At 37.2% G+C, this 27,774-nt stretch overlaps 1 protein-coding gene across 1 annotated transcript in view; it reads right to left on the bottom strand.

Annotated features, from left to right (window-relative positions):
* Nucleotides 1–4,362: 4,362 nt before the first annotated feature.
* Nucleotides 4,363–27,774, bottom strand: part of LOC128743470 (GILT-like protein 3) — a 30,480-nt gene continuing 7,068 nt past the window's right edge. The window contains exons 3-5 of the mRNA XM_053840060.1: nucleotides 4,766–4,924; nucleotides 4,547–4,693; nucleotides 4,363–4,477 (exon numbers count right to left, since the gene is read on the bottom strand). Of these exons, the coding sequence (XP_053696035.1) occupies nucleotides 4,385–4,477; nucleotides 4,547–4,693; nucleotides 4,766–4,924 (399 nt within the window). The 3' untranslated portion in view covers nucleotides 4,363–4,384. The remainder of the gene's footprint in view (nucleotides 4,478–4,546; nucleotides 4,694–4,765; nucleotides 4,925–27,774) is intronic.

The following is a 27,774-nucleotide window of genomic DNA, read 5'->3' as shown; positions in this document are numbered from 1 at the left end:
TCTCTCTATGCCGGTAACATGCTATCGGCGACTGTCATTAACGCACATTACAAACTCCAGGCACCCCCCCCCCCGCATTTTTTGAAAGCAGGACCGACCGGCCGGTTTTTGTAATTTTCAGACTTGGCAACCCTATTTCGAACGCTAGTAACTTAGCGGTTTCCCGATCGATTGTTAATATTTTTACACCAAATGAAGAAAAATATTAATAGGAAGCACTACCGTCAGCTTCTGTTATTAAAACGCTAGAAGGCTGCTACCCAAAGTGGAAGATTTTTATGTTGCTGCATCTAATGCTTAGTACGACGTTATTGTTCTAACGGAGACTTGACTGAATAATGAAATTCAATCTCTGCAGTTTTTCGGTCAAGAGTTCAGAATCCAGTTCGGTTCCAGAATCCAAGCTGTTAGAAACGTAAGCAGCTCCTACAAGCCTTCAAATTTCATATTTCAACCGATCAGCACGGTTTCTCTCCCGCAAGATTTATTGCTACAAACCTGACACAATTTACGTCACACTGCATAGTCAGCTTGAGCGAAGGCATTCAAGTTGATACCATTGAAACGGATCTGAAATCAGTGTTTAACAGAGTCAACCATAATATTTTAATAGCCAAAATCGGCCGCTTGGGTACACCAACTAGCTTTTTGCAGTCGGTAGCATCATATCTCGCCAATCGTCGATTACGTGTCAAACTGGGCTCCCACGAATGGAATGATTTTGAAAGCGCTTCTGCAGTACCACAGGGGAGTACCTTTGGACCGCTACTTTTCTCCATATTTATCTGCGATGTTTGCAACGATCTTATACTAGCTGGATGCAAACTGTTCTATGCTGATGACGTGAAAGTTTTCCTAAGGGTAAACACTACTGAGGATTGCAAGCAGCTACAATGAATGATAGACTTGTTTGTAGATTGGTGTTCTGCGAATCGTATGAAAATCAGCTTAAAAAACTACAAGGTATACAGCTCTACGGGTTGTACGAAAAGGTGACGTAGGACTATCAAAGGACGTAGACCAAAGAGTAATGTAAACTGCATTTCTGGCATATGTATGTTTATAAGAACCTGTGAGTGTTATTGTTTACATGAATGTTTGAAAGAGAAGAGCGAAATATTCAGATTCAATTCTTCATTGAATGCAATGGTGGCTTTGAAAATACGTGGACAGGGGTTCATAAGTACAACGCCTACAACCATTGAGACATAGAGATATCTTTTAAAAATCACTTGTGTGCAACATAAAGGTTGGAATAGTAATGAATGACCAGCCCACAGATTATTGTATTAAATATGATTATGCGTAGCTTGACATGTTTCAATACTCTTACTTTAACTCGTTGAGATGTTACAGTTAAATAAGCAAAATTGGGTTCACTGAGTACAGGACAGCCCTGCTACCAAACATACAGGATATTCTGTTGCTCAAGAAAACTAAGAAGAGTCCCCAAATTCCTAACAGTTTTATCAATTATCAGGCACCGCCTTTTTAAAGATGAAGGGGTATTAAACAAGGTTATTAAGTTTGATTTTGTTCATGTAATTTGATATAACCAATGTGGTGCTAGGTAGTTGATCTGACTTCGATTGATCTAGTTTTTAAATTCTGGTAGAATCTTTTTGTTCCACCGCGATCCCCTGTGACATACATATGAAGTGAAACATACTACATTGCAGTACATAAAGTGGCGTAGGTTGGCTGCCATAACTGCGCCCTTTTAAAATAAAGCGCCGTAAAAATTGATTGAAAATTAGTCAAAAGCTGGAATAGCTCGAAAACCAGGAAGGGTAGAGCTACAATTCTTTTAGCAAAATGATATATTTTCATAGTATGTTAAACTTTGTGGAACATCAAAACTGCGTAGAAATGTAAATTCCCACAAAAAATTAGAAAAACTGGTATTAAGGGGATACATTAGTTTGTAGAACTATAATTTCTTTCCCTTAAGAGATAGAAGTTTTCTTTCTGCGACTAAAATTCCTTAAGGCAGCGGTTCCCAAATGGGGGTTCGCGAAAAAACTTTAGTTCGCTGCAGAATAGTATAGGGAAATCCGTCAGGGGGTACGCGAACCACAAAAAGGTTGGGAACCGCTGCCTTAAGGGGATATACAGTTAGAATTTTCAAACAATTGATTTTCTAGTTTTATCATTATCGTAATGTACATATATTTATCACACTGAAAGTTTCATGCCAATCCATCAAATATTAACGAAGTTATACGCATATTTGTAACGACGTGTCAGAGCGATTCAGAAAGAACGCGAAGCTTTGAACGCGTGTTCTCAAAACCGTGTTTTCAAAGTCGGTGAGCAAGATTTCTCGAAAACGGCTAATCCGAATCACATCAAATTTTGACATAAGTGTTGTAAGTCTATATTCTAGAGATTAATCGAAGGTTTTTCCTCACCGACTTATTCTCCTCATTTATTTATTCCGATTATTCTCATTTTATGGACAATTTGAGAGCAAAATTTTTGCCAAAAATCGATTTTTTATGTTTAGGAAGCCGCAATTTCGTCAAACATGATTATTATGCTAATCCCTTCGATAAATCTATAGATAATATATTTTATCAACGATTCCTTTTTTGTTTTTCGATTTCCGATTCTTCAGTCCAGAGATATCGTGCTCACCGCAGAACGCCTTATTTTAAAAGAGTTCCGGGAGATTAACTATAGCAACTATTTCGATAATTTTTTTCAAAACCAAAATATGTTAAAATACAGCCAAAAGCTACCATAATATGTAGACAAATTTTCATTTCAATTAGTTAAAGGGTGTTCTCTAGAAAATTTCTAGAGAAATCGACATTTTTGAGCCTCATAACTGTATATAATCCCTTAAATAACATTTTGTACAACTTTTTCTTGGATTTTATTTTTTTTTGGCTCTTAATAAAAAAGTTAAATTGATCAATTATTGACCCACCCCCTTAATGCCAATTTTTTTCAAGAAAGTTTTGTGAAGACACAAATGCAGCTTAAATGCAAGTTAAAAGTTAAAAGTTAAAAGTTAAAAGTTAAAAGTTAAAAGTTAAAAGTTAAAAGTTAAAAGTTAAAAGTTAAAAGTTAAAAGTTAAAAGTTAAAAGTTAAAAGTTAAAAGTTAAAAGTTAAAAGTTAAAAGTTAAAAGTTAAAAGTTAAAAGTTAAAAGTTAAAAGTTAAAAGTTAAAAGTTAAAAGTTAAAAGTTAAAAGTTAAAAGTTAAAAGTTAAAAGTTAAAAGTTAAAAGTTAAAAGTTAAAAGTTAAAAGTTAAAAGTTAAAAGTTAAAAGTTAAAAGTTAAAAGTTAAAAGTTAAAAGTTAAAAGTTAAAAGTTAAAAGTTAAAAGTTAAAAGTTAAAAGTTAAAAGTTGAAAGTTGAAAGTAGATAATTGAAAGCTGAAAGTTGATAATTGAAAGTTAAAAGTTGAAAGTAGAAAATTGAAAGTCGAAAGTTGGGAGCCGACAAAACGGCATATTAATAGATTTAACGTCAAAAATCGAAAGCCGAAAGGCGCAAAACGGCAGGTAAAAGAAAAAATTAAAAGTCAAAAGATGAATAGTTAAGAATCAAACATTTAATTTCTAAATATTAATAGTTTTGGCTTGCAATATAAAATGGATACACGAGGATAACTACCAACGTAAATATGACAAAAAATAAAGCAATAAAATAAATCACACACATTTGGCTCCCTAACCCCCCCCTCGCTCAAAGCAGCAAACCCTCGAGCTTACGAGAAGAAAGCGAACGATCGAAGTGACTCGTTGTCGCAGCATACAGCGCAGAGAACAATCTTCGAAATTAATTATTTCCCTCATCCAGCCACCGGATGTTACCCTATAATTATTCATAAGTGCAGCACGACTTGTGCCATTTGCTCGTGAGTTGTGCATATGCAAAGCAGGCTCGCTGAAGGCTAAATGCTGGTGCTGCTGCTGCTGCTGGCTCACAGCTTTCTGCCCCCGTTTAGTCGGGTTGACACTGTAGGCTTGTTGCTGGCAAAAGCACACTGTTGGCTGCTTTTGTTGTCGGTTGACACTTCTTCTTCTTTTGGCCTGCGGTCGGTGGAACGGGCAACGGAGGCTGGCCGACGTACAATGGCAAGTAGCAAGCAGCAAGCAGCAAACACATGGGGTTAATTAAAAATTAAATATTTTGGGAGAGCAAGGAAAATTGATATTGCTGCACAATATTGTAATTTTCTCCCGTTATGGTGCATAAATTTGCTGCAGTGCTGAAATAAAGCGACGCAGTTTCGCTACGTCCGTCTGCGGCGGTCGCCCGGGTGGTTGGTCTTTGTTCGCTCGAGAAAATGCCGCAAGGATTTGAAGACGTGATTATAACAGTGCGAGTGTATTTTGGAAAATAATAACTATTCAGAATATTAATAATAGCCATGCTACAAAGTTTTTAGGAACTTTTTCTCGAACTCTTGCCGGAAGGTTCGATCGAATCGGTACAACCATTCGCTTTGCTCGAAGATGTCATACTTCTGTAAAAGAATCGAAAAATAATAACGAAATCACAATATGTTTGTTGATCGACGATGGATTTATCTTACCCCGTTAACCTCGATGGTTGGCACAAATGATAGAGGAACTGCAACGCGATTGGTTTCAGCGGAGAAACGTTTGAACAGGGCGGCACCTTCCGTTCCACTGGCGCAGGCGAGAATTTCTGCCTTCGCTTCTGGATTATTTTCAATACACTGCAAAAACAGGAAAGAAGATTAATCAATGAGCTGAAAATGGATCTCCCTTCAAAGGAGCATTAAGCATACTTTTTCGAAGGATGATCGCATACTTTGCATCAAGCAACCGATCACGGGGAAAGCTTTCTCGAAAGGTAACTTATCCAGGACGCAGCCGTGCAGTATATTGAGGGTGCATTCTCTTCGGCCGTGTTGACAGTGGTAACGGGGCGGGGTCGTATCCTCGATCTAAAAAGAAGGGATTTGAAGCGATGCTATCATACCTCAGCAACATAATTTCCATTTGGTCGGCCGCCAGCAAGCAACATAATTGTTTTGTCGATAATGAAAGATGTAAGCGAAATTTTATAGGCATCTTTTCTTCATTCTTTTTTGAAAAAAATAGTGGCACGGTGTTCAAAATACCGTTATTAAAAAATAAAATAGGCCATTCAAACGGAAAATGCCAGTTGGTTTGTATTGCCATCCTACACCTCTGAGCCAATTTTTAAAAAAATCGATCGACGAATTTTTGAGTTACGCCCTTTTGAAGTTTTAATGGGTAGATTGCTCATATAAAGTAAATAAAAATCTTCAATGACACTTCAAAAATGAACGTAAATCACAGCCGGTATTAATTTTTTATGCAATATATGCCCATTGCCGACCATTTTAGGAGTTTTACGCTGTATTGGGACTAACCGGAAATGTTCCGGATTAAGTTATTGATGTGGAAAATAGCTAGTATCGAACATGAACAAATACCTATCATGCGACACCGCAAATTACGCCAGAATTTAAAAACTAGATCACTGACAGTCAGATCAACTACCTAGCACCACGTTGGTTATATCTGGATAAGTTCCGGGGACTTCCGGAAACACCCAGACGAGTGGCCAATTTCGTCCATAAACAAAAGCTTATCGTGTGGCACCTTAAATCACACTAGAATTCAATAACTAGATCAATGGAAGCCAAATCTGCTAGCTAGGATCAGATTTGGTCATATCTGGATATATTTGGGGGACTCCGGGAACCTGCTGGCAGCACCCTTTCAGAATTCAATGAAACTTTGTGTGTAGTCTAATTTTTGAAAAAGCTCAATTTTTTACTCTCTTTTCTGTTATAAAAAACTAGCTGATTGTCCGATTTTTCTCAAGGCCTCTCCCGGCCACTTGCGCATCTGTTATTGTAACGAAAATTCTCATAATACAAGCTACATTTGAATGTGTCTACCTTTTGCAAGCTCTCCCATCTTGTTGTCCCCCAGCCACTTGTTCTTTGCGGCATCCCTATAAAGCGAAACAAATACTTTTTTATTTTTTTAACCTCCCCCTTGTCAATAGCCCCTCTATTTTCCCCTTTCAGAAATTTTCTCTAGTCGTCCAGTCACTTGTACAACTGCTATCATTCCAAATGCAAGAAAAAAGCACTCTTTTATACATTTGCCACCTTCCTCTCCACTTGTAAGCGACAGCCTCGCACTTTTGTCGACCACCCTACGCTGATTCTTTTGTGTCAAAAAAACATGTATGTCAAGTTTGATAAAGAACCGTCCAGGGGTTGTGAGGTTATGGCGGAACAAACATCCCAGGTAACATTTTTGTTGTATAATAGCTTATGAAACTATTGTACAGCTAATTCCCGTGGAACAAGTGGTTGATAAGCTATTATACAACAAAAATGTTACTTGAGATTCATACTCACGTTCCTTGGTTACGTCACGGTCCACGTTAAATTCCTTCCAGTCAACTCCCCTTTCTGTCAAGTAAAATCCTTATAATGGAAGAGAAGCGAAGTCTTTTTTCGTGTTTTTCTCCTCTCTCCTCAAACCGCTAACGGTTATGAAAATTAATGAAAACGCTAACCGCTAACCAAAATGTTAGTTGAGCTAATTAGTTGTTAGCGGATTAGCGGACTTGTTCCCACCTCTGCAATCACCTTTTGCCAGCCCCCCAGTACTGATTCCCTCCTGTCAAAAAGCATGTGTGTCAAGTTTGGTGGAAAACGATCAAGGCGTTCTAGAGTCATGGCGGAACATACAAACATACGTTCACTTTTGCGGTAAAATTACGTCTTACCGCAGGGTGTCAATCCAAAATTTAGATTCAGGCCAGTGTCACGAAAGTATGCAAGATTTTGACCGTTGGTAGCTCTTCCAATTTAGCAGGCAGGATTCCTCCTCAGAGGAATGTTAGGCATGTCACAACGGCAACAGTGCGAAAAATGTTATTTAGATATGGCAACATTGGAATTCCCATGCACTTGCTTCTTGACGCGCACCTACAGGAAAGTTCCATTATAAACAAAGGTAATTCTCCGCTAAGATTCAAAATTGAACGACTTTTGATTGCCTTGACGCCTGTGAGTCTATAGTTTCTGGTCGCGCACCGGTTTTTTCGTTTTAATGCTTACTGCTGTAGCTACAGAGAGGACCGAGAGCGAAACCGAAAGTTTTTCATTTAAAGAACGCAATAAGAAGTTCTTCTGCGCGTCAGTTTTTCTCTTTATGTTTAGTCGGTTTCTGCTTGTGTGGATTTATTTCGCATTTTTGACAGCAGTTCTGCTCATTGTGTCGAAAAAAAAAGTTACACTTTTTGCACAATGAGTGAGGAAATAACAAGCCTGCAATTCAGAACGCATTTTGTTGCTTCGCATACAATTCGATTCACAAAAGATGCAGCAATAGTTTAGTTTTAATGGAAGGATTGTTTTCCAATCGCTAGATAGTGAAAATCAATGAAAGCTTCACAGGCACGGACGACTATTACATACATCAAGCGTACGGTTGCTGCTGTTGCTTCATAAAGAAAAAGAATAGACTCACGACACTTGCGTAGTCCCACCTTTCTTACGTGTAAAGGCTACTGAAATGCTACAAAAAGAAAAGCCGAGCCGTTATTGTCGTTTATTAGCTGCTCGAGTGTCACGCTGTTCAAGTCAACTTTCCTCTTCGATCTAAGCATGGACCCCACCAGTGGTAATCCAACTTAGATAACGTCGTGTGTAAAAATTATTGTATAAGCTTCACCCTCGATCACGCTGGACTGCTAGGCTCGACAGCTTGTCTCAATTGTTCGACTCGAATGCTCGACTGAACTGCTCGAATCGACTGCCGACTCGACTGGTTGACTGCTCAACTAGACTGCTCGACTGTTCGAGTGCTCGACTCGACTGTTCGAATCTACTGCTCAATTCAACTGTTCGACTGGATTGCTGGACTCGATTGCTCGACTCGACTGATTGACTCAACTGTTCGACTGGATGCTCGATTCGACTGGATACTTAACTCGACTGGACTCCGCGACTCGACTGCTTGACTTCAAGATAGATTTCTATTTTGGTATACTCTAATTTTTGGTAATAACAAAATATTCGCGAAATATAAGCCATAATTTGTAAGTCACGTCGAGCAACTCGACTCAACTTAATCACTGTCTAGTTTCGAGGAGAGAATGATAGCAGCATAGCGGCTCAGTGGATCGCCAAAATAATCCAAACCCTGCTAGTCATAATACCTTGCCGTGAGCCGTGGGGATAAGGACTCTCATACAAATAAAACAGAAATTTTTGCGTAACTCAAAAGCTAATCGAACTCGAGAAATTTTAGACTCTTTCATAAAGCATTAGCCAATTACAAGACCACAAAAAACTATCAATAGTAACATTAGATAATTCAGCGCGAGACGGCCATAGGCCGCAAGTGTTGCCGGCGACTTGCCGTCGGAAGCGCCGGCCACTGCGGAGAGGCAGCCACCCGTAGAGATCCCCTCTATCTAGATTTATTTATTTTCCTAGATCTACTGACCTCTATTACTTTACTTCAGTTGGGTCACCCCTGCGAAATGCTACTTTCTACGAAAAGATTTTACATGAAATGGTACATCCCGCGTAAGGTTTTTTGTGAAATGGTATTCTGCGAAACTCTATATTCCGCGTTATGATCAACCGAGAATTGGTGTTCCGCAAAATAGTATTCGGCGAAATGGTTTGTAATGATGGCGAATATTTAAATGCTATCCGCTTTATTTTATCGGGCTAAACAATGGGGGGAGTTGTTTTCTTCTTTACTTTGAGGAAAATTTGTGTATTAAAACACCCAAAGGTCATCCGAGATTCACGATTTATGTACAACGCAGTTTAATTTGTGGCAATACGAAGTTTGTCGGGTCAGCTAGTATTAAATAAAACTTTTCACACCATATTGCCCTATGTACGGCGTAAAATAGCTTTAAGTAAATAATAGTGCTAAATAATAGTAACATAATTTTAATACGTATTTTGCGTAATTTTTCATGCCAAAAACGAATATTTCTAGCAGTGCCAAAATCGGAGTATTTCAAAATAGAAAAAAATAGTCAGAATAATATGTTATTGGTTGGCATTAATAAGACCCATTTCTTGATCTGGCGTCACGTTTATCCGCACTGTCAATTATCAAAAAGCAAAATTGTCGTGCAGATGCCATTTAATTCTATTCTTTGTCATCTGAATATATTCGCTCTTGTCCGCTCTCGCATTCTGCGGCTGCAACCGTCAAGGCACGAATATTGATTTACATTATACAGTCCATGACTACATATGTCGCCTGTTTGCAGTGTTGCAAGCAAAAAACATGAGGCTGATAGAATCAATAGTATTCTCGAGTAATTTTTCAAATAGACACACGTGACAAATAGAGATTGTCTTCACGTCTCCACTCTTCCGCTTTTCGCGGCTACATAAATGAATCAAAAAGGCAATTTTCAAAATATTTAGCTAACTAGTGACTCCGGCAACCGATTCATGCAAAGCTGACGTGTTTAAATGCATTAGTACCGCCGTAAAAATCGGAAGAGACGACCCGAGCAGGAGCGAAGAGCAAAATAATATCAAAATGTGTTATGGACATCAAATAACTCGTATCAAAATTTGGTCTTGTTTTGGCTGACGTAGTTGGTAAAATAACAAAAAATAATATCAAAATTTAGCCAAAAGAATAACTACTTGTGTTATTCGAATAACAAAGCAATAACAAGACTGTATTCAGAGTTTAGAATAACATATTTTAGTATTATTAAGGTATTGTATAACAAATGCAGTAGCATATGAGATATTAAAAAATCGTTTTATAAAATATTTATAATCTAAAATCTCTTTAATCAATAAAATTTTTTTTATGAGATATATCGAATGTCATTTTAAGCTCAATATAAGATATGATAACAAAATAAGTTATTAAACTCATCTTACAACCACTGTTTTAAATATCTATTCAATAACAAAATGTGTTATCAATGTATCTCCATATCTATTCAATACCAAAATATAGCATTATACCACAGTTTGATATTGTTTTTATGTTATTTTGCTCTTCGCTCCTCCTCGGGGAGACACGAAGAGAATCTCTCATTGTCACATAGATCTTCTTGAAAAATTACCCGAGAATTGTTGCACTAGACCTACACTTGTAGTACGTTCTTACAGCTGGCTGCGAAGTCTGTCGCATAAAAACAGAAGATCAAGTTTCCAAATCGAAATGTAGCACCTAGAATTTGCTTTACTTTAAAGCAAGCAAAAACACGATCGAAAGAGAAGCTTGAACAATAAATTTCCAAACGACGATATCTAAGTCGGATTACCACTGCACAGTGGTTCAAAAACCGAAATACGTGATCGTGTGATATTGCGCCGAAACGTGAAGTTTTTCGCATGTAGTGTCTTTAGGAACATTTCTTGGTATAATAGGCCCCTTCTTGTTTAAAAACTTTTTTAAAGGGTTTGTCCACGAATAACGCTTAATAGGTAATTTCCAAAAAGAGATATAAGTATGGTGTCTTTGACAAAGTTGTTTGTTAATATTTTTTTGAAACGATGGTTTTACAATTGATGAAGGGACGGTAGGAGCAAGAAATGAAAATTTTTGGTGAAGGACGGGAAGAGCGGAAAGGAAGGGGGGGGGGAATTGGTAGCTATGCTTGACAAGTAGTCATTTTGACTCCTACCTTTTGTCCAATGCTGGAAGGTGCATGAGTCGAACCAAGCTGTAATCTGAGATTATAACCGGATTCGAACCCACAACACCCGCCAGGGCATGTGGTTCGCTGGCACTTGTACCTTTGAACCATAGAGGCGCTGGACAAAAGGAGACCGCAAAATCCACTTCTCAAGCATAGCGACGTGTTTGGTTGGGTTATCGACACATATTGTGCCGCTTCCTGCATCAATTGCAGATTACCACCGAGCGAGAAGTTTTAATCTAACTACTATTTACTTTCAGGGCGACGACACTATGCCGGCCCTTACGAATTGCAAGGTACTGCACGTGACGTTGTTCGTCTGTTGTGGGTTCGAATCCGGTTATAATCTCAGAATACAACTTGGTTCGACTCATGCACCTTCTAGCATTGGACAAAAGGTAGGAGTCAAAATGACTACTTGTCAAGCATAGCTACCAATTCCCCCCCCCCCTTCCTTTCCGCTCTTCCCATCCTTCACCAAAAATTTTCATTTTTTTCCCCTACCGTCCCTTCATCAATTGTAGAACCATCGTTTCAAAAAAATATTAATATATGTATGACCTCATTCCAAGGTCAAGACTAAAAACTTGTGATTAGTCTAAAGTTGTTTGTATTAATTTCTACTACAACTTTGCCGAAAGTACCACACCTGTATCTCGAATATACGGGAAAATAAATTTCGTATCTCACTTTTAAGGGAATTAATCACCCAAAGATTTCTCTCACAAGAAGGGGCCTGTTATACCAAAAAATGTTCTCAAAGACACTATTTGCGAAAAACTTCACGTTTCGGCGCAATATCACACGATCACGTATTTCGCTGTTTGAACCACTGTGCACTGGTTTGATTGCTCTGGAATCGTGAACTTTTTTAATAACTCTTTTCATAGTATTTTTTTCAATATGACGTCTTCGGAGTAATTTCTGTATATCAATAGACGCAACGACTGGTGGTTAGTATTAGTTCAGAACTCAAACACAGGTGGCGCTGCAAAATTTAACTTTCTAATTTGATGATATAGAGCTATAGTTTGTTCTAGAAAGTTTTAGATAATCTTATTATGAAGCTTTTTGTTGAAAACATTACTCCTCTAAGTATCACAGTTTTTGAGATATTAGGCGTTTTTCATGACGGACCCCCAAAAATCGGAATTTTCACTCTAGCTTCAAAACTATGTGACTTATGGAAAAATAATGTTCTGCAAACATTTGCATCTAATAAAATAACATGCTTTTGCAGAAAAACGTGAACACGTATCTTCTATACAGAGCGAGTTAATGAATAATTTAGGTAAAAATTAGCCATATTTCGTACTGCTATACAATAAAAAGTTGGAAAAACTGGCGGCCAAGATATAATTAAAGTGAAAGTACATTCAAAACTGATCTTAAAACATGCTAAGTCATTTGTCTCTTTTAGTATCTTCATCATTTAATTTACATTTACAAAAAGTTTTACTCAGTCTTTTGGAGACATATACCATAATGTTTACTATATTCCATCCCCCTGTTAGCATTGGCGTAGCTAGGAAATTTCTCTGGAGAGGGCCTAGGGGGTGCCTTTCAAAAAAATTTCATATTTCAAAAATAGCGGAACCGTATGAATCACGTATGAATACTGTTTGGAGCAGGGATGGAAAAAAATCTCTTCTAGCGATAAATCACAATGGAAAAACGATCTATAAAAATCTCTGGCATCACCAGTTTTAATAATGCTTTCTTCATCTTGATACACCAACACAGACGACTAAATGGAGTGGTGAGTGGAAGCGATCTTAAAAGAGCGAGACGCACACACAATCAGTGCTGTTAACTCCCATAGGGCTTTTGCCTATGTGTAAATGTATTAGTGATCTGGGGGGCATACATGGCCTTACAGCCAGGCCAAAATGAATGGGAAAGGTGTTGAATAAGATTTATTTTAATTTTTTTTAAATAACTATTTTGTTTAAAATACTCAGAAACAGCATAGCGATAAGTTTGAATGATGTACAATGTTTTGGTTTGCTTTAGAAAAGTTTTGGAAAGGACTTGCTTCCTGTCAACTGTACTAAAAGTATTTTTGAACCTATACTTTACCGAAAAACGTTATCTAATTTGATATCGTTAAGTATCTAACCAATTTTTATGCATGAAAATCATATACATAAGTCCTTAAGCTTGCAAAATGTTGAAGGTATAAACAATTTAATAATTACTATCAAAGATTGAAGGGGGCAAATTTAATGGCATTTTTCTAAAGTACTATATTTAAATATAGTTAATGTCAGCAGAAGGGTTAGGTAATGTTTAACTACTCTTGTAGACTAGATGTTTTCAAAGATTTAAGATTTAATAGGAGGTCTATATATTATCAAAATAGTTCAAACCTTGGTTCAAACTTCATATTGCAATTGCCTTGACAATATTCAGATTGGAAGCAGCAAGTTTACATGTTGCAGCAATAACTTTTTCACTGCAACTTTTCAGTAGCTAGAGTATGCTAGATTCTAAGTATTATAAGAAATATTATAAAAATTGGTCGTTGATCCCCACGAACACCGCGTCTAAATCTCGCTCAAGTTTTACGAAGTAAAATGCCTTTTTTTATATTCTGGCTTAAAGATTTAACCAATTAAACATAAACAATATTCTTTTACTCACTTTTCGTACATAAAAAATGGTAAAAAGCAGTGAGAAATGCAGCTAAACACTTTTTTATTCAATGTTTACATTTTAACTTGAGCTGACCTAATGCAATGTGTGCCCCCCAGAAGTCACATTAGTGTTAGTGTGAAAAGCCCTATGAAGCAGTGGATACGAAATAGATACTGGGTTGTGTGTGTAAGAGACAAAGACTTTATTTGGCCGAGTGCAAATAAGAACAAAAGGCTTATCTGATTCTGTACAACTTGTGAGCAAATGTAATCCGATCACGATCATCAACATCATGATCTCATGATCATAAGATTTTAATCGCGCTATTTAAAACTTTTTTGCAAATTTTCGCGTAGTGTTTATTTTGTTTTGTAAAGCCGTAGTAACTAATTAGTGAAATGGAAAGCCTATCCGAACAAATTCGTAAACTTTTTGTTCCGGATAGTGATAAATTTCGCTGCAATGTAGTGGAAAATTGTAACTATCTACCGAAATCTATCGTAATTTCGAACTGCCACCGTCACATAAAAGAACAGCATCCTCTCGAATATAATATTCTGAAATTAGGAAAAAGAATTTCGGACGAAGAGATAGAAACGTTTAAAAATAAAAAGCGTGGTAAACATCCGGTACAAACACAGACAGATGATTCTCTTCCTGTGCGCCTCTACCGTCAAAAAGTGCTTGGTGGTTTAATTAAATTAATATCAATGCACAATTGCCCATTCTCTTGCATAGAGTGGGAAGGCCTGCGGGACATTGTGGATCCTGCACTCGAAGCTTTTAAAATTCCAATGAATCGGCACAACATTGTGCAGATCATTGACCGAACGAGCGATGCAATGATTAGCATTATTAAAGCGGAAACTAAAAATAAACTTCTTTCACTAAAATTTGATTGCACATCTAAAATGACAAAAAGTGTGTTAGGTGTCGGCATTCAATTTTATAAGGAACATGAACTGACCTCTCGTTCACTTGGTAAATCTTACGGACTTTAACAGTTTCCTATAACTTTCATGAAGTCAATGTACTCAATGCTTGAAATTCATTCTAGGTGTAATTGAGTTATCTCAACGGCATACAGCAGAGTATCTCAAGTCGGAATTACTCAAGATTGGACAAATTTATGATATCCAGTTATGGCAATGGTATGCAGCTACAGTAGATAATGCTAGAAATGGGGTGAAAGCAGTTGATTTAATCCAAGAGGCCCAAAATGGAAGTGTTCGTGAACAATTCTTCACACCCGAAGAGGGAGAGGATGCTATTGAAGACGATGCAACCACCGACCTAAATCTTGTAATCGAAACCTGTGAAAATAATCTGACTACTAGTGAGATTCAATGTGTAAGATGTGGTGCGCACACTTTGAACTTAGTCGTTAACGATGCAACAAAAAGCTCTGAAAAAGAGTTGAAGGCCGTAACGAAAATAGTTAAATCGTACCGCAAAATTGAATTTTCACAACAATTCAAATACTCCGGAATTGCAATGCCTCCAATTCCCAGCAAAATTAGATGGAATCACTACTTCTTAATGCTGAATTCAATAGTGTGCAATAGACAGTTTTTCGCTGGATTGGGTGTAAAGCACCCTGAGTTGGGTAATCATGATTAAATTTCTATTGTGAAAGATATTTATAATACACCGCATGGATAAAACAAGCTTGCTTAACCACTCCCGTGAGGTTTACACGGGAAAAGCATAACAAACTATTTTATTCCAGTGGCCGCTCTAATTTGAATTATTTGTAATTTTTTGTAGATCTTTCTGATAGCTGGGGAATAATCGACGAATATTGCGAAGCATTTAAACCATTATATGACGCCACAGTGTGTGTTCAAAAGCTCGAATGTCCTATTAGCCAGTTCCATGTAGAATGGTTAAAAGCTTATGGACGCATTCAAAATTTAGAAAAAAATCGATTCAAGGATGCTATTATTCGATCGATGGAAAAACGCCAAAAAACTTTAATGGATAACATGGCATATAAAAGTGCGCTATACATGGACCCTCGCTTAAATTTCGATGGATCCACACTATTTACAATTACTGACAAGGAAGAGATAGCGGTAATTATGTTATGAGTAATTTTTACTCATGTCTCAGAAGCTTTAATTTAGATGGCGTTTAGTGTTTATAGCGCTTTCCAAAATTTAAATAAATATAGATATGAACTATTTTAAGTGTTCAAACACTACTTTTAGGTGAATCTCGAAAATTTGTGGAAGAAAATTGACCGTCATGAAGAGCTAATTACAGAACCAGTCACTGAATCTTCTTCGATGGAACAAGAAAATTCACAAGATTCATTCAACATGAATGATTTCATTTCAAAAATGTATGGTAAAGGTTCAACTGAAGGTGCGAGCAATCAAAAAAATTCATCAAATCAAGTTTCAAAGGCAATAAGAAATATTCAATACCAAGCTAGAGTAAATGCTGATGATTATAATTTCAATATTATGCACTACTGGTATGGAAACAAACTCGACGATAAACGCTTGTGGAAAATTGCACAAGTAGTTTATTCCGCAGCTGCAACACAGGCATCTATAGAACGCGATTTTTCGCAGTTCAATAATGTTTATACATCTTCACGAAATAGATTATCCGGAGAAAGTATCCAAAACGTCCTAAGGGTAAAACTGAACTTTGAGCTCCTGCCAACAGCCATACAAACAGTTATGTTGAATGATTTGGCGCAACAAAATTCGGATGATTGAGTCTGTCGACAATACCTAATATTTGTAATCGTTTTAACTTCTTAATTTTAACTATAAATTCCTTTAAATGTTGATATAAATAGAAATTCGTTTTGTTTCTGTTTCGTAGTATGTACATATATCAAATTGCTGAGAAAACCATACTTGTATAAATCTTATAAAACATATTAATGACATTTCCAAGTTACAAGGTACTTGACCATAGCTAACCAGAAAACCATTATTGTGGTAATACCCTTCGGCAGAGGAACTATGCCATTAGCGCTAGGTATTTTTAGTCCACTGGTACTGGCGCAAACCTCAGAAAGTCTGGTTTATAAGATCATACAGCATTAGTGAACTCAAACTTCAAAATTTTGAATACTGGTACTAATATTTTATGCTCAAAATAATGTCCAGCCGTAAGAAATTTTACTGACTTTACAGTAGAAATTGTAAAAATAACTGGAATAGAGCACAATAAAGTTTTCCGCAAACATTTTGGGTTGGACACAGTTTGAGGGTTATACTATGCTAGCATATGAGACTCCTACAAACACCCTAATTCTCATTCACCGTTTTCATGTGTTCATGTGTTGAATATATCAAAAGTTTTTTAAATTGGCGGAACTCTGTGGTGAGCCTGTGCTGTATTAATAAATGCAAAAGGTTACCTGATGAGGAGTTTGGTAGGACTGCTCAAAGTTCTTAGAGAATGCCAGTTCATTCGGCGTAAATCCTATAAAAACCATATCAAGACTGAATCAATCGTTGAATTTGTATAACTTGCTTGCGTTATTGATTATCTTGGGTATGCACTATTACCCTCCTGGAAAACCTAGAAATTAGATAATGTAGTATGAAATCCGATAGATTGAATATAATGTAACTGGAAGTGCTTTTTTGAATATTTCCGATATCCAGTACTGTCTCAATTAGCTCAGTATTCATGTAACTAAGTTCAACTTCAAGTTTATGTTCATGTTCAAAATGAGCGGGTTTCTCTGAAAAATATTTCCGTTATTACTAACATATTATAATTATCATAACAAAATGCCTACGATTAAAACATCTGAAACTGTTTTCGGTTAAAAATAACTTCTTCCATGTTCTTTTACGACTTGACATTTTATGTGAATAAAATTTTTGGGCCAACATGCAACAGTTGCTATGATCTCAATTTATGCGGTATTGCCGACGCATTAAATGAAACCACAAACTAGTTTGTGATGAAACTGCTGCTACCAGCTAGGTTCTAGATTCCTTTTGTTATGAAAGATTTAGAAAGAATCCATTATATAAATATAATCAAATTTGAATCCTTGATAACAATAAAATCGAGTCACTTGTTTTGTCACTGCTTAAGCTTTGGATGAATGATGAATCAGAACTCGCACAGATGCGTATACGCATATATGCTCATTCTTGTTGAGATCTTTTCTCAAAACAAGCTACCCGTGCTGCTTTCAATTGTGGGAGTTTTCCTACATCCTTCTTTGTGCTTGTCTTTCGCGAGCTGTCAACGCAACAAAACGGCGTTGTAGTGGTTGCCAATTCGTCGTTTGTCGCAAGTTGTACAAATCATGATCTGTGCATCTTGTGACAAATCGTTTGTTGTTGTGGTTGCCGATTCATCGTTTGTCGCAAGTTGTACAAATCATGATCTGTGCATCTTGTGACAAATCGTTTGTTAGATCAAAATCGTTAGATTTCCATCCCTGGTTTGGAGAGATTGCCATCATCATCTGGCGAAATTGACTGCGACGACAACAGTTCTCTTTAACAATTGCACCAGCATCAGGAACAGGGAGGTTCATCGTGCAAGATGGCTCGACCAGGTCGAAAGTGATTTGCGACTTTTGAACTGGCAAATTGGCGAAGAGTCGCCCAAGACGGGGTTGAATGCAGACGATTGCTTGAAACTTGAAACTTGAAACTTGAACCGGGGTGGCTATTAGGCTACTAACGACAACAACTGCACGTTTGGGATGCCTAATCGAAAAAGAAAATAACTACGCAGCGTGAACAAATACACTTTTATTTTTTCAAATTCCAATGAGGGATTCCAATTTCTGGAGGGGGCCCGCAGAACTCTGGAGGGGGCCTGGTACCCGAGACACCCCCTCTAGCTACGCCAATGCCTGTTAGCAGTAAGGTACGATGCTAATGTAGCAAGCCAGTCATCGTATGTACTAATCTCGGCTGTGCGGTACTGCTAGAGTATTACAGGATCATTACACTCGCCCTGTAATTGTTCTGTACTCTAATAACCGGCTGCGAAGTCTGTCGTTAAAGAAGGGTATTGTCTTAAAGACGGTTATACCCAAAGCTTTGCTCTACTTGCATCGCAAGAGACTAGTAAGAAAATCAAACTAATGTCAGGTAACTAAAAGTCATTACTTTGAGCGTCTTGGTAAAATCGCGAATACGAGAATATTGTGATAGATTTTTGCTATGCAACAGAATCAAACGGAAAACAGTTGGTAAATGAGAGAAAAAAGAACATTCAACGGAAGTTCACACTCGAATTGGGACTTATGGTAGATAAACCACGTTCTGGAGAGGTAGGTAATTTGCTAACTTACATGTTGCAATCTATTTTTTCCAAGCATCCTAATATTTTAATAGGGAACTCCAACGATGGCAATACGGCCAGAAGATTCTTTTGAAATCCAGATAAAGTAGCTAAAAGCTGGAATTGACGTAACCTCTATAAAAAGATGTGCAGCAATACTCTCCGTTATGGCATCAGGAATGGAAATCAACGTAGAGAAGTTTGAGAAGTACTGTTTGGATACGGCAAGACTTCGTCTGGTGGCATTGTACCCCTGATGCTATATGCCAATGCCGTCCATAAAGTGTTAATCCACGGATCAAAAGTCATCGAACATTTTCTGGTCCCTATTGGACAGCTTTCTGAGGAAGCACAAGAAAACCGAATTAAAGACCTTAAGAGGTATGCAAAATTGATTTAAAAATATACTGTACTAAATATTGTTTCAATAGATATAGATTGGACCACACCAGAAAATGTTCTAGAACGATAGCAAACATGAATTTGCTGCATCGGCTTCTTAAATGATCAGATCCCTTAATTAGTAGCATAAGGGCGTCGCGAGACAAATCGGCGAGTGAACTATGCGGCAATGCAAAATACATAATCGATATTTAATTTTCTATTTATTAGTTTGATTTTGTTACTAGTCTCTTGCGATGCAAGTAGAGCAAAGTTTTGGGTATAACCGTCTTTAGGACAATACCCTTCTTTCACGACACTCCGCAGCCGGTTCTTAGAGTACATGACAATTACAGGGCGAGTGTAATGGTCCTATTAAACTCTAGCAGTATCGCACAGCCGAGATTAGTACATACGATGACTGGCTTGCTACATTAGCATCGTACCTTGCTGCTAACAGGGCGATGAGATATAGTAAACATTATGATATATGTCTCCAAAAGACTGAGTAACACTTTTTGTAAATGCAAATTAAATGATGAAGATACTAAAAGAGACAAATGACTTAGCATGTTTTAAGGTCAGTTTTGAATGAATTTTTCCAACTTTTTATTGTATAGCAGTACGAAATATGGCTAATTTTTATCTAAATCGTTCATTAACTCGCTCTGTATAGAAGATACGTGTTCACTTTTTTTCTGCAAAAGTATGTGATTTTAATAGATGTAAATATTTGCAGAACATTATTTTTCCCTAAATCACATAGTTTTGAAGCTACAGTGAAAATTCTGATTTCTGTTTTCCTGGCTGTAGAATAACGACAATGCCTTGCGTGAGTTATTTTCATTTATGAATGACGGAAATTAAAACGATTAGTCGACATTGTCTTCTTTGTCGCACGAAAAAACGTAGGAAATTTGGCTGGTAGAACTTCTTTAATGATAAAAAGCATTTAAATAGATCTCAGTTCACTTTGATTGATCGTGTATGATAGACAACTAAGTAAAATATTAGGGAATAAGTAGTTTTGCATTGTGTGTCATAAAAATGCTGAAATTTTTAATAATTGGATAGGACGGGAATAGGCAATTACGACGATGTAGTAACATACCCTACTTAGAGGAATAATGTTTTCAGCAAAAAGCTTCAACATAAGATTGTCTAAAACTTTCTAGAACATACTATAGCTCTATATCATCAAATTAGAAAGTTAAATTTTGCAGCGCCACCTGTGTTTGAGTTCCGAACTAATACTAACCACCAGTCGTTGCGTCTATTGGTATACAGAAATTCTTCCGAAGACGCCATATTTAAAAAAACACTATGAAAGAGTTATTAAAAAAGCTCACGATTCCGAGAAATCAAACCACTGTGCACTGGTGGGGTCCAAGCCAAGCTTAGATCGAAGTAGAATGTTACTGCTATCAGCTTTCTTTTTATGTCATTTCAATAGTCTTTACATGTCAAGAAGGCAGCACTACGTAACCGCCACAAGTTTATCCTGAATCTCGGTTTTGAAGCAGCAGCGGCAGCCACAACCACAAGCTTGGTGATTACGACGTCTGTGCCTGGGAAGCAAGGCTATCACATGGACGTATGGACGTATGGGAAAATTTTAACTTGAAAGTTTCCGTTGATTTTCATTATGTAGCATTATGCATCTTTCATGAATCGAATGGTATGCGAACCATCAAAATTCGTTCTAAATTGGAAGAGTTATTAGCGTTCAAAATCCTTCATTCTTTCGTGACGCTAGCTTCAATCCAAATTGTGGATTGACACCCTGCGGTAAGACGTAGTTCTACGTCAAAAGTATATTGTAATAAAGGATCTTTCCTACCGTCAAGATTTTCTTATATTTCTATTTGAGTACTTAAAGTGATAGTAAAACTAATGGAGAATTTTTCATGCAGCAGTCTTCTTTAAATAGGAATAACAAAACATCTAAGGCATTTCTCCAATTTCATTTATTTATTAAATTAGCACATACAAATAATATCATGTATGCATATTTATAATTGAACTGTTTTTAATGACGAACGTCCTAAGCTGGGTCGACTTCGATGGTTCAAATTAAATAAATCATACAATGATGTCGATATAGCTTACAATGCTGCTGCCTGTACAATTTCTGCTAATTGGTTCTGCAGCAACACACTGTTTTGCATGATTACTGTTTTGTCTTGCTTAGGGCCGTAACCATTCTAAGCAATTTTGTACTAAAACATAATGTAGATTTAATGCTAGTTTAGGACAATTCGTGCAATACGTTTCCATAGCAGTCGTCTCGTCGAGCAGTGGCCCATAGGCGATTGACACTACTAGACGCATTGGCACTACGATTGATATTCCAATATACCGACCAGTTGCGGCTTGTGTGCTCTGCTCTGTGCAACTGCAACCGAACATTCCGCCCAGCGAAGGACGTCTGCAAATCCGAACTGATCGCTTGATCTGTTGATAGTTGCTTAAGCCTCGGACAGTGAAGCGCAACCAACGACAATACAATAGGCATGAAGGGTGCTGCAATACCGGAATGGATGGTTAGTTGCTCCAGCTTACTGTACCAATAATGCATAATGCTAAAGTGGTGCGTAATCCTTGCTAACCACAATTGATCCGGGTTTGCAACAACTTCAGGAGGTGGTCGGTGCGCTAGAGTCGCCAACCAAAGCGTAGTTGACACTGTAACATTGAACGGACAAGGCTTGCAATCGATAAAAATCATCGTCAGCGAGCGAACGAGGCATGGCTCGTGGATGTCGATCATTTGGAGCGCCGTGTACGATGCAGTTATACTCTCTAGAAAGGGGGCATGCAACAGCAAACGAAGTTGGGCCCCCCTAAGGCAAGTCGTACCTGTTAACAGCACGGTGAGTTGTTTTAGTTTTGGCAGCTGAAGTGCATGAGTAAATCTCGGTAAGTTTGAGGCTTCGTCCGCAAGAATATCCATTTCATCAATGACCAATTCTTGAAGTTCCGGAAAATCGAAAAACTGCAAATTATTTTCGGTCAGAACAAACTTTATCAGTTTCAGTTTAGTGAGATTGACGCAGTGGCTCCGAACGGCAGCGATGGCCTTACTGTGACCGCAGTCCATGATGAGACTATTTAGATTGGGAAAATTCTGAAATATCGCTGACCAGTCATCGGAATCGATTCCGTTATGGCAAACGTTGATTTCTAAATGCTGTAGATGAGGCAAGCTTCTACCTAACAAGTGCATTGAACTCGGAATTGTCTGATGAAGGTGGCAGAATCCTGCTATCTTGGCCGACAGAATGTGACGTCGACTCCCGAGTAAATCGATTATAGCGAGCATCTTATTCCAATCAAGCCGCCTCCATCTGTAGGTTTTTGGAAAACATATGCTTTGAAGGTCCCTTGTGCTACGCTCAATCACTTTTTCGTCAATTAGCTCTAATTTGTCCTTCACGGATCGATACACTTTCACGGAAAGAGCTTCACGTAAGAACTTTCGCGAACTAAATAATTCTGAATGCCATGTTTGGCAGACCACTGAAGCATTTAACAGATCCGGAACACTCAGATTTTGAAAAATCATCTCGAAAATATGCACGGGAAAGTTGACATATTGCTCACTCCACGATGACTCCATGTCGGGTTGATTCCACACTGGTTCGAACTACAACTGGTTATTGAACTGATCAAGTCCATGCAAACTGACTCGCTTTGGGGGTAAACCAACCGTAGGTAATGAATTGCTGGATAAGCAAGCTACCGAATGATACAGGGATGCCAGTTTTTGCTGTTTTATGAAAGACAGTGGAATTTTAACCAATCAAAAAGTCAACATTTGATAGCAAAATTAAATGGGATTTCTTTTTTCTGTAACCCATATGAAATTTTAAAAATCTGGAACGATCCGCCGAAATGATACTGAATTCCGTAGACTTTGTGTTAACGTAAAAAGCAAATATCTCCGCGGATTTGACATTTCTGCCAAACAGGCAGTAGGACGGTACCATCGGATATTGTGACCTGCTTTAATTAAGTCTGGAGGTAAACGTATACAGCGGTAGACATTCGATTAGACGTAGCTCAGTGATTATGGTTGAATTCTGTAGAGAATGGACAGGTACTCGGTATACTGTTTGTTGGAAAATAAAGTGCAAATTCTGTGCTTATTGTGCTTTGCATCAATTTCCTGAGTACTACCCAAATTCATATTTTAACTGTACTTAAAAAATTCATTGAAAATATGCTTGTCAAGCAAAGAAGTGGTACAGTGGGGATGCATTAACAAAAAATTGATGGTTAAAATTGCTAAATTGCAAGCAGGTGTGGGACACGCAGAAAATAACCACGCTAATAGTTTTCGCGTGGGAGTCTTAAAAGGCGGAATTGATTTTTTTTTAAAGGAAATGCGAAAGATAATGTTGATCGCAAAATCTGCAGCGTATTCCAGAGCTGATATTCTTTTTTCTGGTTTTTGACTGGTTTTAACCCAAAGGGTCATTCACCACTAGATGATATTCGGCAAATGAAGTAATTCTACAAGTTTCTATGAACTATGAAGGTATGGTATGAAGGTATGAAGGTAAACTAATACACAAATTTTCAATTTTTCCTCACAGTAAAGTAGAAAACAACTCCCCCATTGCTTAGCCAGATAAAATAAAACGGATATCATTTAAATATTCCCCGTGATTGTAAAACATTTCGTCGAATACCATTTCGCGTAAAACTTTTACGCGGAATTAGATCATTTCACCAAAAGAAGGAATATCATCTTAGATTCGAAAACTGGTTACAACTCAGTGCATTTTTGACTGGCACCTAGTAGTAATAGGAATGCTTTTTACTCTGGTATAAATTAACGATGTGCGAGATAACAGGTTCGCCCTTGTATAGCGGCTTGTGTTTTGTGTGAAAAATTTTTGTACAACATACAAGAATTGTAGGTTATAGGAGAATGTCCCCGGTTATGAAACAGGTTTTGTTTTTTAGCTATAACTTTTGGTCGGATCATCCAATTTTAAATCTTCTTGAAGCATTGGAAAGTGTAAACGTCCTATCTTTTTGCAAAAGGAAGTATATGGTTTTTGTTTGAAACACAAAAGTTATAGCAAAATTTCAACAACATGGCAAACATGGTTTTTTGTGACTAAAGGAAAAGTGTCCCCGGTTGTGGAACACCTCGGGAAAACTTTAGAAAAGAAAAGAAAATATAGAAATCTCGAAGGAAAATCAAAAATTAAAATCATTTATTCATGGAAAATACTAAAAATACAAAATCATTAATCAATTTGTTCGTTTAATCATCTAAATCTGAATCTCAATGAATACATGTAAAAAAGCAAGCAATCATATTGGCTCATTTCAAATGCACTGGCCTGTTACATGTGTTACAAGGAATGAAGTTTTTGCTAAACCTAAATGAATCCTGCTGCCATAAAAACTCATAATGCCCCAATTGAAGTAATGTACGATCATTGAAGTATAAAATAATTGATTTTCTAGATGTTTCACAACCGCGGAACTTGACTGTTTCATAACCGGGGCGGCGGCCATATTGCAAAATAATTTTGAGTCAATTATTTCACCTAAAAATGGTCTGTGTGATGAAATAGAGGTCCACAACTTAACTTATATGCCTTTACCAGAGCTTTTTTCTTCCATTTAGTACACAAAATAATCGATTGCAAAAACTGCGAAAAAACTTTTTTGGGTGTTTTTTCAAACACTTTTCCTACAAAGCATTGTCAATGTTGAACTTTGACCGTTGTTTGCTCAAAAGTTATATTACTATGAGACTGGACGTTGGTAGTAACTTGACTGCACTAGGGTAATAAAAACGTTAAAAATTATGGGTGTTTGTGAAACCGGGGCCGTTTCACAACAGCGGACAATCGCCTACCTATCAAGTCTTTGTACTGTATTTTACTTTACTAGCCGGAACCCTTCTGGTTTGAAATAAAACAATACTCAATGATGGTAAAATATGTGTAATTTCAATTTAGGTAAAATTGTCAAATTCCATAGAAAATTTAAACCCGTTTTGTGATCTTGAGTGGACCTCGTATAGATTTTAAAGTGGACCTAGTTTTGCACTTCGAGACATCACAGGCGGTAGCTATCATTGCCTACCACTAACGAACACGCCGTTGTATATTCATTGAAACTGCCTGTTGTCACTTGTATCTCCGTTTATAATTAATCTATAAGGACGGGTATATTGAAAGTAAACTTAATTTATAGCCCAAATAAAAACTTAGTTATATTAATAAAACTAACTATTACTCTTCCTTTTTCGGAGTTGCTTCATAGTGTTTGTACATACCTTCTAGTTTTGAAACTAAAAAGTCTTCCTAACTAGTTAGCATGACATATGTCATTTGATGCTTAAAATTATGTAAATTCAATTTATTCTCAGTATTGCACAAAAATTTTAACCATTATTGATTGAAAGCTAAGATGGATTAAAAGATAAGAGGGATACTAATTGCCTTCTGTTAAAAAGAGTTATTTTTGCGTCATTCGCATTTAGCAGAAAAGCAGTTACACTTAAGTTTTTCAATTGGATTTTACGTATTTGCTTTATCACGAAGCACTTTTGGTAATCTACATAAGTAGAGTAAAATTTTCCCAATTTGGTCGCCCTGTGTAAAAAAAATTCTCAAATTATGCTAAACGAAACAATTCTTGTATCGTTAAAAGTAATGCACAGAAGAATGAAAAAAGTTATTTGTGAATACAATTCCGCAGATTTATATAGAGCTTTATTGTATTGGAATTTCGGAATAAGTTACGAAGCTAATATTCCAAACTCTATTTAAAGTGGTTATCTCGGCTTAACTCTCTACGGGCTCAACGGGCAAAATCGTAAAAATGGTTGGAATCAAACAAATTTTTTAATGAACGAATAACATCCTATATTTTCCATATAAATACAGCAATAAATTAGCTTAAGTTTTGACAAAACTCAGATAGGAAATAGTTTAAACACGTTAATCAAGCATATAAGCAAGCATATAATGTTATGGTGCAAAAATACAAAATTAGGATCAGTATCTGGACCGTTTCCGAACTGGATATGCCTAAAGAAATAATATTGTATTTGATAATTTTCTAAATAGTTTAGTTAAAATAATTGTGAGGCTCAGAATAAAGTAAAATTATATTCTGCTTATAAGTAAGTAGATTGACTTCACGTCACCTTTTAGTTGATTGACAGATAGATTAAAAATCAGGTTAGTAAAATATTCAAAATCATGCAACTGTTGTACTACGTCATCCGTGGTCGTATGTTATACACAACCCCTTTGATTCTTTTCTAGGGGGACTTAAATTTTTATTTAAGCACCTCTCCCCTCTGACAAAATTAATACCTTCCTATCTTCGCCTAAATTGAGTGACCCTGAGATCTAATATATTCATTTTTGAAACTTTCTGCTTTCTGGTATAGTTCTTCATCGACTATCATTTAGAATTAAAACCTAGTTTCTAACCTAACCTATAAACCCACTAAAATTACTAAGTCTAATTTTATCAAGCACTATTTACAGTTTGATTTCGAATTTGACAACAAATGCGTGTCGCCTATGTTGCCAAAATCGAAACCGTGACAAAATCATCTAGATAGGGTTGCCAAGTCTGAAAATTACCAAAAACCGGCCGGTTTGTCCTGCCTTCGAAAAATGCGAGGGGGGGGGGACAGCATATTTGTATATTTTTTGAGAGGATTTGCCTGGAACGTGTACTGTGCGTTAATGACAGTTTTCCGCGTAAATGAGATAAACAGTCAGCAGTGGAGATAGCGAACGGTAGGACATCACAGTCGAAACCACAACGAATGGATTATTGAAGATAGATAGTTTCAGAGTAACAACTACTTGCTTCTGGTGCTAGTGGACAATTTAATGTATATTACCGCCTAAAGTATTGTCACTGCAAAACTGGCTATCTTCAATAACCCACTGCTCAGGATACTAATAAAGTGATCAGAAAATTTAACAAATCAGGCAAAAAGTACAAATCCGGTTTCATATGTCGGAAAACCCAGGGGGGATCTATTGCTGTCAAATTTCATACATGTGTGCGTTACCGCAGATGGTGTTTGGTCCATGACGTTTGTACTGTCATGGACCAAACGGCGTGTGATTGATTTCGAGCCAAGGGATTCGCAACTCTATTTTTGTCTGCTGCAGTTGACAGAAACTCAAATCCAAACACGCAGCGCAATTGTCGTTTGTATTGTTTTGATCCCGATAATGCATTTATCTGCTTTTTAGCGTAAATAAAACAAACTAAGAAACTTTTCGAAAGCTAAATATACAGGCAAGAGCAGCAAATCGGTAAGAAAAAAAGTAGCAAGAGCGGCATTGTAAATTATGGTCACCTGCCTGTCCCTTCACATGTGAGTTTCACAATTCCTTACCGATAGATCCCCCCTGGGAAAACCGACCTTTTTGCCAGATAGACCGGCCACCGGCTTTGCAAGTGGAAAACCGGTCGGGCCGGCCAAAAACCGGCCACTTGGCAACCTTTTCTCTAGACCATTTTGAACTGAACAAATTGCATATAAATGTGACAAAAATTGAATAATTACGCTAATTAACGAATTTTTCACGATTGCTACGGTTTTATGTTCAAACAGTTCGACAAGAGCTGTCGCAAACCTGTTGAAACTTTGCAGTAAGACGTTGTCCCACGTCAGTAAAAATCTTACCTTTCGAAATATTCAATAAAAAAAACTCGACATTACGCTGTCCTTGATAAACTACTTATAATACAAGCTATATTAGGGTAAAGAACCGGTTTTAAGCAGTCTAAGCG

Source organism: Sabethes cyaneus, chromosome 3 (genome assembly GCF_943734655.1).
Source record: "Sabethes cyaneus chromosome 3, idSabCyanKW18_F2, whole genome shotgun sequence".
Lineage (NCBI taxonomy): Eukaryota > Metazoa > Arthropoda > Insecta > Diptera > Culicidae > Sabethes > Sabethes cyaneus.
This window is presented reverse-complemented; position numbering and strand designations above follow the sequence as displayed.